At 34.1% G+C, this 17994-nt stretch overlaps 1 protein-coding gene across 1 annotated transcript; it reads right to left on the minus strand.

Moving 5' to 3' along the window:
* Positions 1-11711: 11711 nt before the first annotated feature.
* Positions 11712-14475, minus strand: LOC144979311 (growth factor receptor-bound protein 2-like). Its single transcript, XM_078925941.1, has 2 exons — positions 14304-14475; positions 11712-11870 (listed from the first exon to the last, which is right to left on the minus strand). Exons 1-2 carry the CDS (start codon positions 14454-14456, stop codon positions 11769-11771), a joined length of 255 nt encoding a protein of 84 aa, XP_078782067.1. The 5' UTR covers positions 14457-14475; the 3' UTR covers positions 11712-11768.
* Between the last annotated feature and the right edge of the window lie 3519 nt (positions 14476-17994).

Genomic DNA, 17994 nt, shown 5'->3' on the forward strand with positions numbered 1-17994 from the left:
TATAAATTATTCATTCATTCATTGTTCATTCATTTATTTATTCATTCATTGTTCATTCATTTATTTATTCATTCAATCATTGTTCATTCATTTATTTATTCATTCATTCCTTCATCCATTCATTCGTTTATTCACTCATTTATCCAATCATTCATACATTTATTCCTCCCTTCATTCTTTCATTCATACATTATCCATTCATTCATTCATCTATTCACTCAGTTTTTCATTCATTCATTCATTCCTTGTCCACTTTGTTATTATATCACTCATTTCATGTTGTTGTTTTCCTCATTCATGAATTGTTTTCAATATGTTTACATTCCATAACGATTCATTCACCTATCATCCAATCACTCAGTGTTGTGAACACATTTTATAACTATTGTAAATCTTACGATATTTTATTGTTTTGTATTTCAGACATCACTGTTAAACACTCTTCAATGCCTAATTACAATTGTTGAACAACCATTGAACAAGAGAGAGGTCCCAGCCACGAACTGAGTTGGTAAATATATCCTTCATTATTCTCTTTTACATGAGTTGGGCATCACATAGTAACTATAGACATCGTGATTTGTTTTGCATAGTGATTTGTTTTAAATGCATTTTTGGCATATTACTGTTACCGAAAAACACTTATATATTATGTTCTGAAAAGTGAGTCTTTAAAAACTAAATAATAATAAAAGGAGTCTACTAGCCGTCGTGTTATATTTAGTGATAGATAACTTGGGATTATTTTGGCATCCTATTATTGTTATCACACTCTAGTATATTAGCGTCATTGCGAATAATTGTACACAAACTAACGACGAGTCACACACATTGGTGATACATTTTTCGTAGTAACATAGTTTAGAGTACACGCGATTGACACATTGTTATGGACTCAAGTCATAACTCCGCATTGTATTGACACATTGCTTTATAAGATATAACGATAAAAGGCATCAAATTCAACATACATAATAAGTTGAAATAAGAGAGAGAGATTTCTAAAAATAGAACAGTTCATTCCAGTAAGTGTAAATAAATAAAACAGTCAGTAACAGTATCCTGTCAATATAATATATATAAAACATCGTAACTAATTTATTGCAACATGGAAGCATATAAAAGATACTTAAGTCTCGCAAAGGACTTAGAAATACCCCAGGAAAGAATATTTTCATGGTGCGAAGAGAAAGTAAAAGAAGAAAAAGAAAATGAAGAAAGAATTCGTAAAGAAGAAAAAGAACATGAAGAAAGAATTCGTAGAGAAGAAAATGAAGAAAGAATTCGTAAAGAAGAAAAAGAACACGAAGAAAGAATTCGTAGAGAAGAAAATGAAGAAAGAATTCGTAGAGAAGAAAAAGAACACGAAGAAAGAATTCGTAGAGAAGAAAAAGAACACGAAGAAAGAATACGTAAAGAAGAACGAGAAGAAAGAGTCCAAGAAAGGGAACTAAAAAGACAAATAGCTTTAGCAGAAGAAGAAACCAAAAGGACCCAAATGATGCTGGAAATTGAAAAAACAAAAACCGGTCATGAAAGAAAACATAATAATAGTGATGAATTTTTCGTGAAACTTCCACACATGCCAACATACGATGAACGCTCAGACTGTCTAGAATCCTTCTTACACCGATTCGAAGTTCAGGCTAAAGGTTATCGTTGGCCAGAAAGCAAATGGGCCACAGCCTTGATTAACTGCTTATCCGGAGAACCGCTAAAAGTTTTCTATACCTTAACAACTGAAGATGCAGATGACTATGGTAAAATTAAAGACGCTCTACTAAAAAGATTTAGATTAACGGAAGATGGTTACCAGGAAAGGTTTCACACTGCAAAACCGGAAAGTGGAGAAGACTTTAATACATTCGTGAACCGAATTACTCAATTTCTAAATCGGTGGCTTGAGTTGGCAAACGTAAAACAAGACGACTTTGCAGGCCTTTACTATCTCACGCTGAAGAATCGAATCTATCAAGCTTGCAACCCAGATTTAGTCGCATTCTTTAAAGAGAGAAAGCCAGAAAACTTGGACAAATTAAAAATCTACGCAGAAAACTTTAACAGCGCACATCCATTGACACCCCTTAGCAGAACATTGAAGGAACCATACTACGCTGCCGCTGCTCAGAGTCCAGGTACACCTAAAGTTCAGTACTCAAATAGAACGAGCCGATCAATCACTCGGAACACGCAAGTGAAACAAGATGATCATAGTAACAAACCATGGAACAAACAGTTCAATAGAGACCATAGCCGACCCTATCAAAACAAAACAAGAAATAGCACTGACAATAATACTGAGTATAAGAAAACCAACAAACCTATAATTAAATGTCAATATTGTGGAATGAAAGGCCACACAGCAGACAAATGTTACAAAATCGTGGGATATCCGAAAGAAACTGCAAATGCATCACTCCAAACCAGTGTAAATAATCAGACACGAATAATGTCAGGAGAAAATATAAATGTGTATTGCGTGAAAGGTATGTCACTTTTAACACAAACTCACAAATCAGGATCGCTATTTTTTTGTGAAGGCAAAGCTAATGGAACTGATTGCAAAATATTGAGAGACACAGGATGCAGTACAGTAGGAATAAAAGCATCTTTGATCAATGACGAAGACAAAACTGGAAAAACGGTACAATGCATCACATTCAGTGGCACAGTCGAAACCTTTGAAACAGCTAACGTGTACATAGAAACCCCATACTATACAGGAATAGTGGAATGCTGTATACTTCCCAACCCCGTCGCTGATGTTATTGTTGGCAATATAAAAGGTCTTAAAGACAACCCAACAGATGTAAAAGAATGGTCATTAACCCAAGAAACAGCTTGTCTAGCAGAAACAAGAAAGATGACTAAGACAACAGAGAAGCCAATGACTATTTCTCTAGAACCACAACAATTTGACAGGAACAGGTTCATTGAAGAACAGAAAAAGGACCCGACTTTAACTTCATATTTCAATATCGCAAACAAAGGGACGAAATCAAAAGTTGAATACATCATTGAAAAAGATATTCTGTTCAGGTTACATAGGAAAAGAAACAAAATAGCTAAACAACTGGTCACGCCGAGTATTTACAGAAACAAAATCCTTGGAATAGCGCACGATTCAATAACTTCTGGACATCTTGGGAGCTCTTCCACATTGAAGAGAATATCCGAGAATTTCACATGGCCTGGAATTACTAAAGACGTCCGAGAATATGTGAAATCGTGTGACACATGCCAAAGAAGAGTCGCAAAAGGCAGAATACCGAGATTGCCATTAGAGACAACCCCAGTTATTGAAAAAGTTTTTCAAAAAGTTGCAATTGACATTATAGGCCCTTTAACAAAATCAGATAGAAACCATACACACATACTAACACTAGTCGATTACGCAACCAGGTGGCCAGAAGCGATAGCATTGAAATCAACTACATCGGATCACATAGCTGAAGCATTGATGACAATTTTTACTAGAATAGGCATACCAAATGAGATACTGTCGGACAATGGACCCCAATTTACATCACATATGATGCATGAAACCATGAAACTCATGGGAATCCAACACTCATTCACAACCCCCTACCACCCCAAGCAAATGGTCTTTGTGAAAGATTTAATGGGACTCTAAAGAATATGTTAAGAAAAGTGTCAGCAGAAAAACCAGATGATTGGGACAGATACTTACCAGCAATCCTATTTGCATATAGAGAAATACCCAAGAATCTACAGGCTACTCCCCATTTGAGTTGATGTATGGACGATCACCTCGCGGCCCGATCAATATAGTAGCCGACATTTGTAAAGAGAATGAGGAGGACAATAACGAAATTATGTTTGCTTACGAATATGTAAGAAACCTGAAAGACAGAATAGAGGACACGTGTAAGCTAGCACAGGAATCCGTCACTAAAAAAGCAGAGAAATACAAGGAATACTCTGATCGCAAAAGCAAGTCAAGAAAATTTGAGATTGGTGACAAAGTACTAATACTCTTACCCGATGACTCGAGTAAACTTTTAGCTACATGGAAAGGACCATTCAAAATAACAGCAGTAAAATCTAATGTTAATTACGAGATTAAAATTAACAACACAACAAAGACATTCCATGCAAATATGCTAAAAAAGTATTTTGATAGAGACACAGTGTCGCAACCTATGTTTACTAATATCGAAGCTTCAAATACAGGATTAATCATACCGTTGGTCATGGGACACAGACACCCGAGACAGAAAAACAAACAAAAATCGCACAATTGCAACCACCTAAGACAAAAAAAGAAGTACGCAAAGTACTTGGGCTCCTAAATTTTTACAGGAAATACATTTACAACTTCGCGCACATCGCGACACCGCTAACAAATCTGACAAAGAATGGGTCACCGAACAAAATTGTTTGGACAGAAGTGTGTCAGAATAGCTTTAACCAATTAAAGGCATTACTCTGTTCAGAACCAATTCTTAAATTACCCGACATATCAAAAGAATTTGTTGTAAGAACTGACGCATCTGATAAGGGCATCGCAGGTGTACTATTACAGGAGCATGAGGGAACTCTAATGCCTTGCTTATGTGCAAGCAGAAAATTATTGGACAGAGAATCACGATACTCTGTAATAGAGCGTGAAGGACTAGCCATCGTCTTTGCTTTAAAGACATTCAGCAGATATCTACTGCTAAAAGAGTTTGTGGTCGAAACGGACCATAAACCACTCACGTACATAAGAAATAACAAAATGAATAATAGTAGAGTACTAAGGTGGAGTCTATTTTTGCAAAATTACACTTTCAGTATCTCTCACATACCAGGCTGTGAAAATATTCACGCCGACCTACTTTCTCGATTAGTATAAACACATGAGAAGGGTATAACTTAACCTCCCATGCATACTGTTAGTTACCTCGCAAACTATGCCAAATCAGAACGCACAATTTCGATAATTTTATTTGTAAACATGATGACCCAACTTAATGTAACATTGAGTATTGTTTGGATATATATACCATACCCATTCATGATTTGGGAAATCTTCTCTTTATCTATTATTGTTATGAATTTTCACTCATTTATGATTAATAATTGAAATGTCAATATTCCATTTACATTTTCATTCATTTCATTCAGAAAATTACCTTCATATCATCGACTTAAATCATGCTTCATTACCATCACTATTGTTTATCACAATGATTTGTAATCACATTGCCATCATGTCGTTCATCACAATGATTTGTAATCACAATCTTTCATTGTTATTGTCGCCCATTCATATACCTACGTTAATATAAACATTTCCATGTCTAGTTAATAAATAATTTAATTGTAGCACAAATCATAACAATGGATTAATGCTATAGTATCATGATAGTAAATTTACTTCCGTTTGTAAAATCTATCTTTCCCATAATGGTTAAAGAGTATATTTTAAACGTGGGTGGGGGGTGTCACAGTAAAGATTGTTCACAATTATCTTATTAAATTTTATTTTATTAAGAACTGAATTCATCTCACACCAGTTATATTTCGGTAGGCTTAGATAAACTTTACCTTCTAATATTAGATCGTCTTTCCTTTTATAGCCTTCCCTCGAATTAATTTCTAATTAGTGAATACTTTTCGTTCTACATTCTGTCACGTAGCCACTTATTATAAAAGCTGATAGGTCTAACACTCTACACTCACTTTCTCTCCACAATCTATGCCGGACGGCCAGTCGCTCTATTCCTATATATATACTGGAAGATTTTTATCTTTTGGGACTTTGTAGATATTATATCTACACCATTAAGACGCCGGAGCTTTTAACTTTGATTGTATAATCTTCAAGGATCAAACCCAAGCCCGCTGTACTACACTATAACCTCTTTCCAATTGCCTGGAAGCGGAATTTTACGAGTCCAATCCTGTTATCAGAGGAATAGATCATCCAAGCCCATCAACTGCCTGGAAACGTAAACTTATGAACCTGACATATTATCATAAGTTACGTAAAATATTCATATCTCTATTTGTAACTGCCACGATCACTGTTTATCTCTTTTAATTAAATTTCATCATTATTTTTATTTCATTGTAAACAAATCGTTAATTGTTTTTCATTTATAGTAACTAGTAAATTCTGGGGCCTCATTCTACATAGATCTTTATGCATAGTCGAGTAGCTCTTTACTCACTTGAGACCATGACAATGATGATGATGATGATGATGATGATGATGATGATGATGATGATGATGTTGATGATGATGATAATGATAATGATGATGATGATGATACATTGTTTAAGTTTGTGTTTTTTTTTATTGAGTCGAAGTAGAATCGGATAGAATCTCATAAAGTGCAGACACCTACGTTTCATTTTTTCCCCAATCAGTTTGACTTCAAATTCACTCTTTAGAATCCGCATCACTCCATATTTGTAACGGGTCCTTCGGAGGATTAATAATACGTAGGTTACATGTTGAATCATAAGATGGCATAAATATCTTAGTACCAGGATGTATAGGCAGATTCTTCGCGAAGTCCCAGGTTTGAGAGGGTTTTTTTTGCCAAGATGAGGGTCATTTAAATCGATCGATAATTGAAGGACGAGTTTTCTGGCCAAATTTTAAAATATGGGTTTTTTTTCTAGAGTACGTCAGAATTATTTGTGATTGTTTCCATGAGAACAATGAGCCCTTAACAAATTTGGGTTGTCAGACCTGCAAATAAGTACACGTCGCTCTACCTCAGTATCAATATAACACATTGTATCACTGTAATATATGTGTGGGTGGGTATTCATTCGTGTGGAACTGCTAGCGCCATTTCATGTGCCCTTTTTATGCTTTATAGACATAGATACACATTTGATTTTTTTTAAACGCTTTGAAGCGTATATTATGTTTGTAAACCTCAAAGAAATGACTTAATTGTTCTGACGACCTCGATTAAAAAAAAATACACAGATCTTAATATATTTATACATAATATACATTAATACTAATACATACAAACATACTTACGTACATATATATAAATATTATATATATATATATATATATAATATATATATATATATATTATATATATATATATATATATATATATATATGGCCAGAAAAATGTCCTTCAAATATCAATCGATTTAAATGTCCCTCGTCATAGAAAAAAAATTATCAAACCTGGGACTTCGGAAAGACTTTCATCACATGAAGCTGAAACTATTTTGATTGGATTGGAAAAAGTGTATCATAACACCGTTTCCGTTTTCTAAGGTCTAAGAAAATCTTAGATTACAGAATGGTAAATTTGATGAAATATATATATTATCATTGTCTTCTATCCCTCTATATCTGTTTTCCAACATGCTTTCTGTCATTTGTCTTGGAATGAGATTACTTGGTTTTGTCCTGGCCCTGGCGGATACCCTGGCTGAAAGGGAAACAGTCAAATGTATAGTTACTTTTGGGAGATGATATTTTTTTCCCCTGTAAACCATCTCTCTGCTATGTACTGTAATATTTTTCATTTTACATATGTATGATTTGTAAACAATTGAGTGTGTTCCTCTTGGCGGTGACCTGTGCTTATGTCTGGATGAGACATTTGGTGATCTCAAAACTAAGTACACTGATAGTGTGCTCTTGCAATCTACATCTGTGTTGTATTTGAACCAGTCTTCTCTTTTCTTGGCCACTTTAATTGTAATTCTAGAACTTTTTACTTTCTTATTTTCTTCCTTTTTACTGGTGCTGATATGACCTTTATGTGTTGCAAGCGCCATAAAACCCTTTAAAAAATCAACAAAAAACACATTTCAGGTTTGAATAGCTCCATAAAGGTCAAAAATCTTTGTCTTTCAGTGATGTGTGCAAAGAGAAAAGGGGGCAGGCACTGCAATTTAAATGAAATCACGTAAAGTGTACGGCCCATTAGCTGACAAGAATCGGTATGCCCGTGTATAGACGACCTACGCACTACATTCCTGATGATTCACCTCATAACCTTGGTGGATTTTTATTGTATTCTCATATATTTATATAAGCCACAACACACACAAACACACACACACACACACACACACACAAAAGCAAACAAACAATATGTTTAGAATCATTTAAACAAACACAAATGATATTTTATATATATATATATATATATATATATATATATATATATATATGTATATATATATATATATACATATATATATATATATATATATATATATATATATATATATATATATATTATTTTAATATTTACCACAATGTTGGAGTCAGTCTACATCGATGTTTCAGGCCCTTTCAGCCATCGTGAGGACTGTGTGTTACATGAGTTTGGTTTGTTGTCTGAGCACTATCCGTACCATATTTGTATCAAACACGATTCAATATATATATATATATTGAATCGTGTTGGATACAAATATGGTTCAAATGGTACCGAAACTAAAACAAACAAGCAATAAAAATATGTAGGACTAACGGGAAATAATTTCAAAACAAGATACAACATCCACACCTCAACATTTAGAAACACTAACAAAAAAACATCCACAAAACTCAGCGAACATATTTGGAAATTAAAAGACAACAAACTAGACCACAACATTTCATGGAAAAATATATCTAAAGCAACAGGATACACACCATCATCAAAATAATGTAGCTTATGCCGGGAAGAGAAATATAATTTAATCAAACACCCTCATGAAGCCACACTCAACACGAAAAATGAGATGTACAATAGTTGTCCACATCGACGGAAGCACTTATTAATCAACAACAAATCTACGGAACAACTTCAACAAGCAACAACACACAACAAAGCAAACTCATGTAACACACAGTCCTGACGATGACTAAAAAGGCCTGAAACATCGATGTAGACTGACTCCAACATTGTGGCAAATAATAAAATGATATATATATATATATATATATATATATATATATATATATATATATAAATAAAATATTCGTGTTCTCACCTCTTATTTAGCCAACAATATCGTTTCAACAGCACACTGCATCATTAGGGCTACTCATCTTCAGCTGTTCCAGCAGGATTGGATCTAGGCTGGTATCACCTTCAGGGTCATGGCAGCTCACAAGCTCCTGCACGACGGCAACGTGATGATCCTTCTCAGGAGACCCAGACTATAATAGTTCATGATTACACATAGTTTTGTGTGTTGGTTCCGAATGGCAATGTTGTGAGTTTCTAAGCAGGCGCATACTATTTATTTATAGATATCAACCCCAAAAATTCGTCATAAAATAAGACAAAGATCACAGGGTAAAAACATAATTGGATTCAATAGTCTGACGTCACGTCGCCCAGCAACGGCGGCCATCGTGGTTCTAAACATAGAAAATCGGTACTTTTTATTTTTCATGCTGGCTAGAACTTTTCATATGTTTTGTGATCAGAATGTGTAAAAATCAAAACATGATCAGATTTATAATGTCTTTTTCCTCTGGATACGCTTTTATGCTCGTCGGAGATATATTTCATAAGGGCGTCCGCCATTGTTCCGATAGTTTAGAGCCAGTTACTAAGTTACCATGCGTCATTACGAGGGAAGTGACGTCACGACTGTTGAAGCGTATTATGAGGTGAAATCATTAGAACCATTTGTTTTCTTGAAGACTTCCCTACTCACTTTTTACTTTCGTTTGGTGATCGTCGTCTTCATTTGTGACGTAATTTTGCTCTCAGTATTAGCGTAGCCATGGTAAAATTTGTGCGGATATGTGGTTTAGTGGTATGACACTCGCTTTCGGATCGGAGGGTCCTGGGTTCGAGCCTCGCGCTCGGCGCATAGTTGAGTCCTTGGAAAAGGCTCTTTACTCACATTATCTCACCGTACTCAGTGTAAAATGAGTACCTGGCCGTTAACAGCGTTGTCTTTGTCCGAAACATTGTAATATCGCCTAACAGGCGTTATGTCCCGTCCTACATGTTAAATGTTGCTTTTGACCAGGGACACCTTGTAAAGCGCTTTGAGCATAATTAGTAGATATTAATTGCACTATATAAAAGCTCATTAAAAATATTTTAAAACTTATAGCCTGACACCGTAGTCATGGTAAACTTATAGCCTGACATTGACCAAAAAAAAAATGACGTCAAAATACAAGTCTTTGGCCACAAAAGAAAACAAATCGTGAGTTCTATCCAATAGTTCAACCAATGGGACCACTTGTTTCCTTGAGCACTACTAATGTCAACTCACTAGGCGGTGCAAAAACCAAATAACGTACAAGAGCGAGGATGGATGATATTTATTGTAATATAGATAGTATGCAGATGACGTCACTCAGGCCTTTGTTATTGTTTTTGCCATCCGCGTTTGTGAGTTGTTCTCACTAAACTGTATTAACCAGACTATAAAAGTTCATGGTTACACAGAGTTTGTGTGTTGGTCCGTTATACTTCCGGATGGCAATGTTGTGAACTCCTTGGCCAAGCGCATACTATCTATAGACTAGAAAATGAGATGTCATCACTCCGAAACCCGATGATAATGACGTCAAAAGACTAGTCCTTTTGGGTCTCAGTGACAGGCAATAACTTAACGATGGCTACGGTTCTCGTGTCAAGCTATAGATAGTTCGAAGATGACGTCACTCAGGTCTTTGTTATTGTTATTTGCCATCCGCGTTTATGAGTAATGCTCACTGAACTGTATTAACCAGACTATAAACGTTCATGGATACACACAGTTTTGTGTGTTGGTCCGTTATACTTCCGGATGGCAATGTTATGAGCTTCTTAGCCAAGCGCATACCATCTATAAGTTAACAATGGTTACGGCATCAGGCCTTACGTTTCTAAGGCGACGGTTCCACCAACGGTATATCGGAACTATTTGTGACCCATCGTCTCAAAACAGTATTATGTCGGAACGAACCAAAGGCTTAAAAACCTAATTTAATGTTAATCTGGTCAAAAATATAAATTGTTGGCATTAGCACCCTAAAATATGGTATCCATTCTACTCAATAAAACATCCAAACTCAACACAAGTCTGATATTTCTGGCTATAAATTCAGTTTTCAACATTTTAACCAACCCCACTTAATACCGTTTTGAGGTGAAGAGTCACGTTTGCATCACAGAAAAGCTTGTTTGTTTGTTGTTTTTACAATGAATGTCTAAAGTCAATAACAAGGTGACGAGTGTTGTGTACTTCATTTAATTTTAATTGCATACAGGATGATGAAAGTTTACTGACCGATTCAACTGTTTTTTTTTTAGTCTATGGACATTCATCACAAGTGATAACTGGCTTGCTTTCTTCTTCTTCTTCTTCTTCTTCTTCTTCTTCTTCTTCTTCTTCTTCTCTTCTTCTTCTCTTCTTCTTTCTTCTTTATCTATTATTATTATATTATAATAATAATAATAATAATAATAATAATAATAATAAATAATAATAAATAATATAATAATAATGTAATAAAAGATAATATAAAGTAATAATAATAATAATAATAATAATAATAATAAATAATAATAATAATAATAATAATAATAATAATAATAATAATAACAACAATAATAATAACAATGATATAATAATAATAATAATAATAATAATAATAATAATAATAATAATAATAATAAATATAATAATAATGATAATAATAATAATTAATAATAATAATAATAATAATAATAATAATAATAATAATAATAATACAAAACGGTATAATAAAGTATTGGTTCCATTCCACATGCACATATGCAGGTCTTCTAACCCAAATCGTTATGGGTTTATTGTTCTAATGGTAATACTCTCAACCGTTGTCCAGATTTCAGAAATGAGAGGTCTTCTTCTTTGTATGGAGTAAAAGCAATTATGGCTTGGGCCATCATCTGTCAAGTGAAAGAATTATACATTCACTAGTTATGATTGAAATCGACATGTACCACATGCAGTTCTGACATCCGAATTCAATTATGGGCCTAGTTTAACATTGTTGTATGGACAACAATTTTGCTTCTTTTTTTTAAAAATTTGAGATTTCCATTCAACAATAAGCCCATAATGATTTAGGTTATCAGACCTCCAAATAAGTGCACGTCGATGAAAACAAACAAAACTAAAATCAAATTCACTTTATTCGTCAAATTGTTTTTTTTTAAATGAGGAAATTTGCCATAGGACTGGGGAATGAATACCAGGCGTCCTTCGCCATGGGGAGTCGCAAAGAGAGTTAGGGCGGGGTGACTTGCTAAATTTCAGCCAGTCCAGTTGCGACTGGAACCGTAGCCATCGTTACCTTATAGCCCGACACTGACCGTGGCCTTCGTAAAGTTATGGCCTGACACTGACCAAAAAATGACGTCATAATGCCAGTCTTTGGCCACAGAAGAAAACAATTCGTGAGTTGTATTCAATAGTTCAACCAATGAAATAACTTGTTTCCATGAGTTCTACTAACGACAACTCACTAAGCAGTGCAAAAACCAAATAATGACGTCAAACTGTCTGTCCTTTTGGATTTCAGTATCAGGCTATAATATAACGATAGTATGTATATAGGGAATGAGATTAGAGGAAGAGTAGCGTCCCTTGATTGGACGTTACCGGCAGAAAGTTATTAGAGAGAGAACCTCATTGTTGGTTTTGCGCATGCGTCTCTCGTGATAGCGGCATGAGACACTTCACCGAAAGCGAGGACGGGAGAGACGCATGCGCAAAACCATGTTGACGTTCTCTCTGCAAGGTGACGTCCAATCAAGGGACGCTACTCTTCCGCTAATCTCATTCCCTATATTTGCGTGCATATTTTAAGTGTTTTTACAGAGCTATAAGCCCCATGGATATATGTTACTATGGCTTTTTAAAAACTTGAGAGGCGAGTGCTCTACCAACTGACCTTTCAAAGACACCAAAAGAGCAAAAAAGTAGTGGCATCACACCTTCTACTTTCCGGTTCCAAAATCCCCGGAATTGTGTATGTAACCAGTCCTTTGGAGGACTAATAATGAATAGGTTACATCTTAAATCATAGGATGACATAACTACTTTATTAGCAGGAGGTATAGGCAGATTCTTAGGGACGAACAAGAGCGAGGATGGATGATATTTATTGTAATATAGATAGAACGAAGATGACGTCAATCTAGTCTTTGTTATTGTTTTTGCCATCCACGTTTATGAGATTCTACTAAACTGTATGAACAACTATAAATTCATGGATACACAAGTTTTGGTGGCGTGAACTCGATCAATGTTAAGTCTTCGCCAGATATCTATAATAATGCCTTGCCAAGGTTCAACTTGCATCGAAGTATAACGGACCACCACAAATTGTGTAACGACAGAGTTTGTGTAAGTGGTCCGTGATACCTTCGGTATGTTTCCAATCGTTATGAGCTTTCTTCATAGTAGTTTTAGCACATTGTGAGGTCGCATTAATCGATCTATAGTATTAGAATGCGCTTGGCCAAGGAGTACTACAACTTATGCCATCCGGAAGTAGTAACGGAACCAACTACACAAACTCTGTGTAACCATGAACTTTATAGATAGTTCAAAGATGACGTGACTCAGGCCTTTGTTATTGTTTTTGCCATCCGCGTTTGTGAGTTGTTCTCACTAACTGTATAACCAGACTATAAAAGTTCATGGTTACACATAGTTTGTGTGTTGGTCCGTTATACTTCCGGATGGCAATGTTGTGAACTCCTTGGCCAAGCGCATACTATCTATAGTCTTGTTAATACAGTTTAGTGAGAACAACTCACAAACGCGGATGGCAAAAACAATAACAAAGGCCTGAGTGACGTCATCTTCGAACTATCTATAGACTAGAAATGAGATGTCATCACTCCGAAACCCGAAGATCAATAGGATTCAGTAGTCGTAACGTCATTTCCTTCCTAATGACGCATGGTAACTTAGCAACACATGGCTCTAAACTATCGGAACAATGGCGGACACCGTATGAAATATTTCTCCGGCGTGCATAAAAGCGTATCCAGAGGAAAAAAAACCCCATAAATTTGATCATGTTTTGACTTTTACAATTCTGATCACAAGCATATGAAAAGGGAATGAAAAGTTCTAGCCAGCATGAAGAATAAAAAGTAATGATTTTCTTTGTTTAGAACCAAGATGGCCGCCGTTGCCGGTGGCGTGACAACAGACTACTGGATCCAATTACACAAAGTATGTACACAGTCTTCCGAAGAGTGGTTTTACACTTCCAATGAGAATAGAACAAGTAATTTTTTTTATATATCACACTTTTCTTTTCAATTATTGACGAATTAATTAGGTAGCATATTGGAATGACCTACCTCACCAATATCTTTGAGAAGCACAAATCTGTCCTTGCGCAATGAACAGGATTGGTAGTGTTCCACAAGTTTATTGACCGAGCTAAAAGACTCGACGCCCCACAAATCGTATTGGGCTCCTACCCGACAGATCTTAAAGTGTTGGACATCCATACCTATCCTGTTAAAATAACATAAGATAAGATACGGTAAAATTAGATAAGATAAGAAAAAGTTAGATATACTGTGACTTGTGACATCAATTACGCTTCACAGTCATGACGTCACTTTCCTCGTAGTGGTGCATGGTAACTTAGTAACTGGCTCTAAACTATCGGAACAATGGCGGACGCCCATATGAAATCTTTCTCCGACGAGCATAAAAGCTTATCCAGAGAGAAAAAACAAACATTATAAATTTGATCATGTTTTGATTATTACACATTTTAATCACAAGACATATGAAAAGTTCTAGACAGCATGAAGAATAAAAAGTACCGATTTTCTTTTTTTAGAACCACGATGGCAGCCGTTGCTGGGCGCCGTGACATCAGACTATTGAATCCAATTCAACCCTGTGTTGTGTTGAGGGTGATTTTCATGAAACAGGGCAGAGATGTCGTGACGACACAACTTCTTCTCTTCCGGTTACAAACTCATTTGAAGTGTGGATGTAACAATCCTTTTGAAGGACTACTAATGTGTAGGTTACACATTGAAGCATAAGTTTACAACATTGCCATCCGGAAGTAAAACTGGCCAACACACAAAACTGTGTGTAACCTTGGAGGTTTATGGTCTGGTTAATACAGTTTAGTGAGAAGTACTCATAAACGCGGATGGCAAAAAAAAAAACCCCAAACCAATAACAAAGACATGAGTGACGTCATCTTTGAACTATCTATAGGCAAAATCCAAGATTACGGAACCTAAAAGAGCGAGGAGGGGTGATATTTATTGACGACCAACATATAGATAGTTTGCGCTTGGCTAAGAAGCTCACAACATTGCCATCCGGAAGTATAACGGACCAACAAACAAAACTAAATATGAAACTCAATTGAGACTGATTATTTATTTTTAAAGAAATAAAATAGCTGTCATGATAGTCACTCCACATAGAGTTGCAGCACATCATTTATCTTACAGGAAGGAACTCCTTTACCCATATTTCTTGGCAATAATATTTATTTACTGTTTTTGATTATATGTTTATTATATTATTACAATTTATGGATTTTTATATGCAATACTATATTCATTCTATGCTTTATTGATAACTTTTTATTCATATTTAATTATTCATATATATATATATATGTCTTAAATTATAATATTGTCTTTTATTTTCTTTATTTTTATTTATTATTTACTTAGTTTTATTATTTATTTATTTATTTATTTTTTGTCAATGTTTGTCTTTCTTTTTCTTTTTTTTTTCTCTTTTTTTTTTAACCTCAGGACTGAGAGACATCCAATGTGTGTCGTCACTTTGCCAGTTTAGGTTAATCTCCATCTTAAACATACTCGTACAACAATAAACATAGGAGTAGGGATAGTGACCTTAAAAAATAATAAATAAATATAATTAAATAAAAAATAAAAAATAAATAAATAAATTAATTAATTAAAAAACAAAAACAAAAAACAACTTGATTTAATATGGTTTAATAGCCTTGGTACAATCTTAGATAAAAAATAAACTGGCAAAATGACAACAAACGTGTGATGTCTCTCACTTCTGAGGTTTAAAAATATACAACTTTTTAATAATAATAATAATAATAATAAATGGCATTTATATAGAGCTTTACCCCGTTGTCACAGGCTCTAAGTGCTTTACAGTGATATAAAAAAAAACATATTACAGTGAGACAAGTGTGAAGGAAACGTGATACGAATTCAATTTAACAAGAACAAAATATGAAAATAATATTGCAACATTATGACGTCAAAAGATAAAACTTTAAGTTTAACTTTTGTTTGTTTTGTGTTCATTCATGAGTCAGATTTACTCCCTTTATCTTTATCTCCATTTTATTGACTCATTTAGGTACCTCTATTTATTAGTTATAAAATGAGTACATGGTCGTTAACAGCGTTGTCTCTGTCGACACAATTGTAAAATCGCCTAATAAGCATCCTGTCTCGTCCTTCATGTTAAGTGTTGCTGTTGGCTAGGAACCCATTGTAAAGCGCTTTGAGCAGGTAGAATGGTTATTGCGTTATAGTAAAGAAATTATGCAACACAAAAATAGATTTTTAATCACTCATACACAGTAACAATAAAGTTCTTGTGATGCATAATTTCTTTAGCAAAACATGCTCTACAACACACTGTTCATTTTATTTAAATTTTATGATATACTAAAGAAATTTGAAAAAGAAAAATGTTGGTTGTATCGTAACGAATGTGACGATTTTCCTATAGTTGGTAAGGAGAGGGTTAAACGTCAACCCTTGTCAAAGACTATGGATCATGGAAGGCATGACTCAAGCGGACGAAGTTAGATTCATCTGATTCCTATACAGTAGAACCAGAGGCCACTATAATCAGTGTCTAATATTACAAATCATTTATTACAACATTGCTACATCACATAAAGATAGTTTGAGGCCCATTTTGTGTATATCCCTACACAGAAAAGGATTTTAAAGATAAAAACTTGTGCTTTACTATAACGCAATAACCATTCTACCTGCTCAAAGCGCTTTACAATGGGTTCCTAGCCAACAGCAACACTTAACATGAAGGACGAGACAGGATGCTTATTAGGCGATTTTACAATTGTGTCGACAGAGACAACGCTGTTAACGACCATGTACTCATTTTATAACTAATAAATAGAGGTACCTAAATGAGTCAATAAAATGGAGATAAAGATAAAGGGAGTAAATCTGACTCATGAATGAACACAAAACAAACAAAAGTTAAACTTAAAGTTTTATCTTTTGACGTCATAATGTTGCAATATTATTTTCATATTTTGTTCTTGTTAAATTGAATTCGTATCACGTTTCCTTCACACTTGTCTCACTGTAATATGTTTTTTTTTATATCACTGTAAAGCACTTAGAGCCTGTGACAACGGGGTAAAGCTCTATATAAATGCCATTTATTATTATTATTATTATTATTAAAAAGTTGTATATTTTTAAACCTCAGAAGTGAGAGACATCACACGTTTGTTGTCATTTTGCCAGTTTATTTTTTATCTAAGATTGTACCAAGGCTATTAAACCATATTAAATCAAGTTGTTTTTTGTTTTTGTTTTTTAATTAATTAATTTATTTATTTATTTTTTATTTTTTATTTAATTATATTTATTTATTATTTTTTAAGGTCACTATCCCTACTCCTATGTTTATTGTTGTACGAGTATGTTTAAGATGGAGATTAACCTAAACTGGCAAAGTGACGACACACATTGGATGTCTCTCAGTCCTGAGGTTAAAAAAAAAGAGAAAAAAAAAAGAAAAAGAAAGACAAACATTGACAAAAAATAAATAAATAAATAAATAATAAAACTAAGTAAATAATAAATAAAAATAAAGAAAATAAAAGACAATATTATAATTTAAGACATATATAATATATATATATGAATAATTAAATATGAATAAAAAGTTATCAATAAAGCATAGAATGAATATAGTATTGCATATAAAAATCCATAAATTGTAATAATATAATAAACATATAATCAAAAA

This window comes from Berghia stephanieae, chromosome 9, assembly GCF_034508935.2.
Source record: "Berghia stephanieae isolate SIO BIC M18660-M18661 chromosome 9, UCSD_Bste_1.3, whole genome shotgun sequence".
In the NCBI taxonomy this organism is placed as follows: Eukaryota; Metazoa; Mollusca; class Gastropoda; order Nudibranchia; family Aeolidiidae; genus Berghia; species Berghia stephanieae.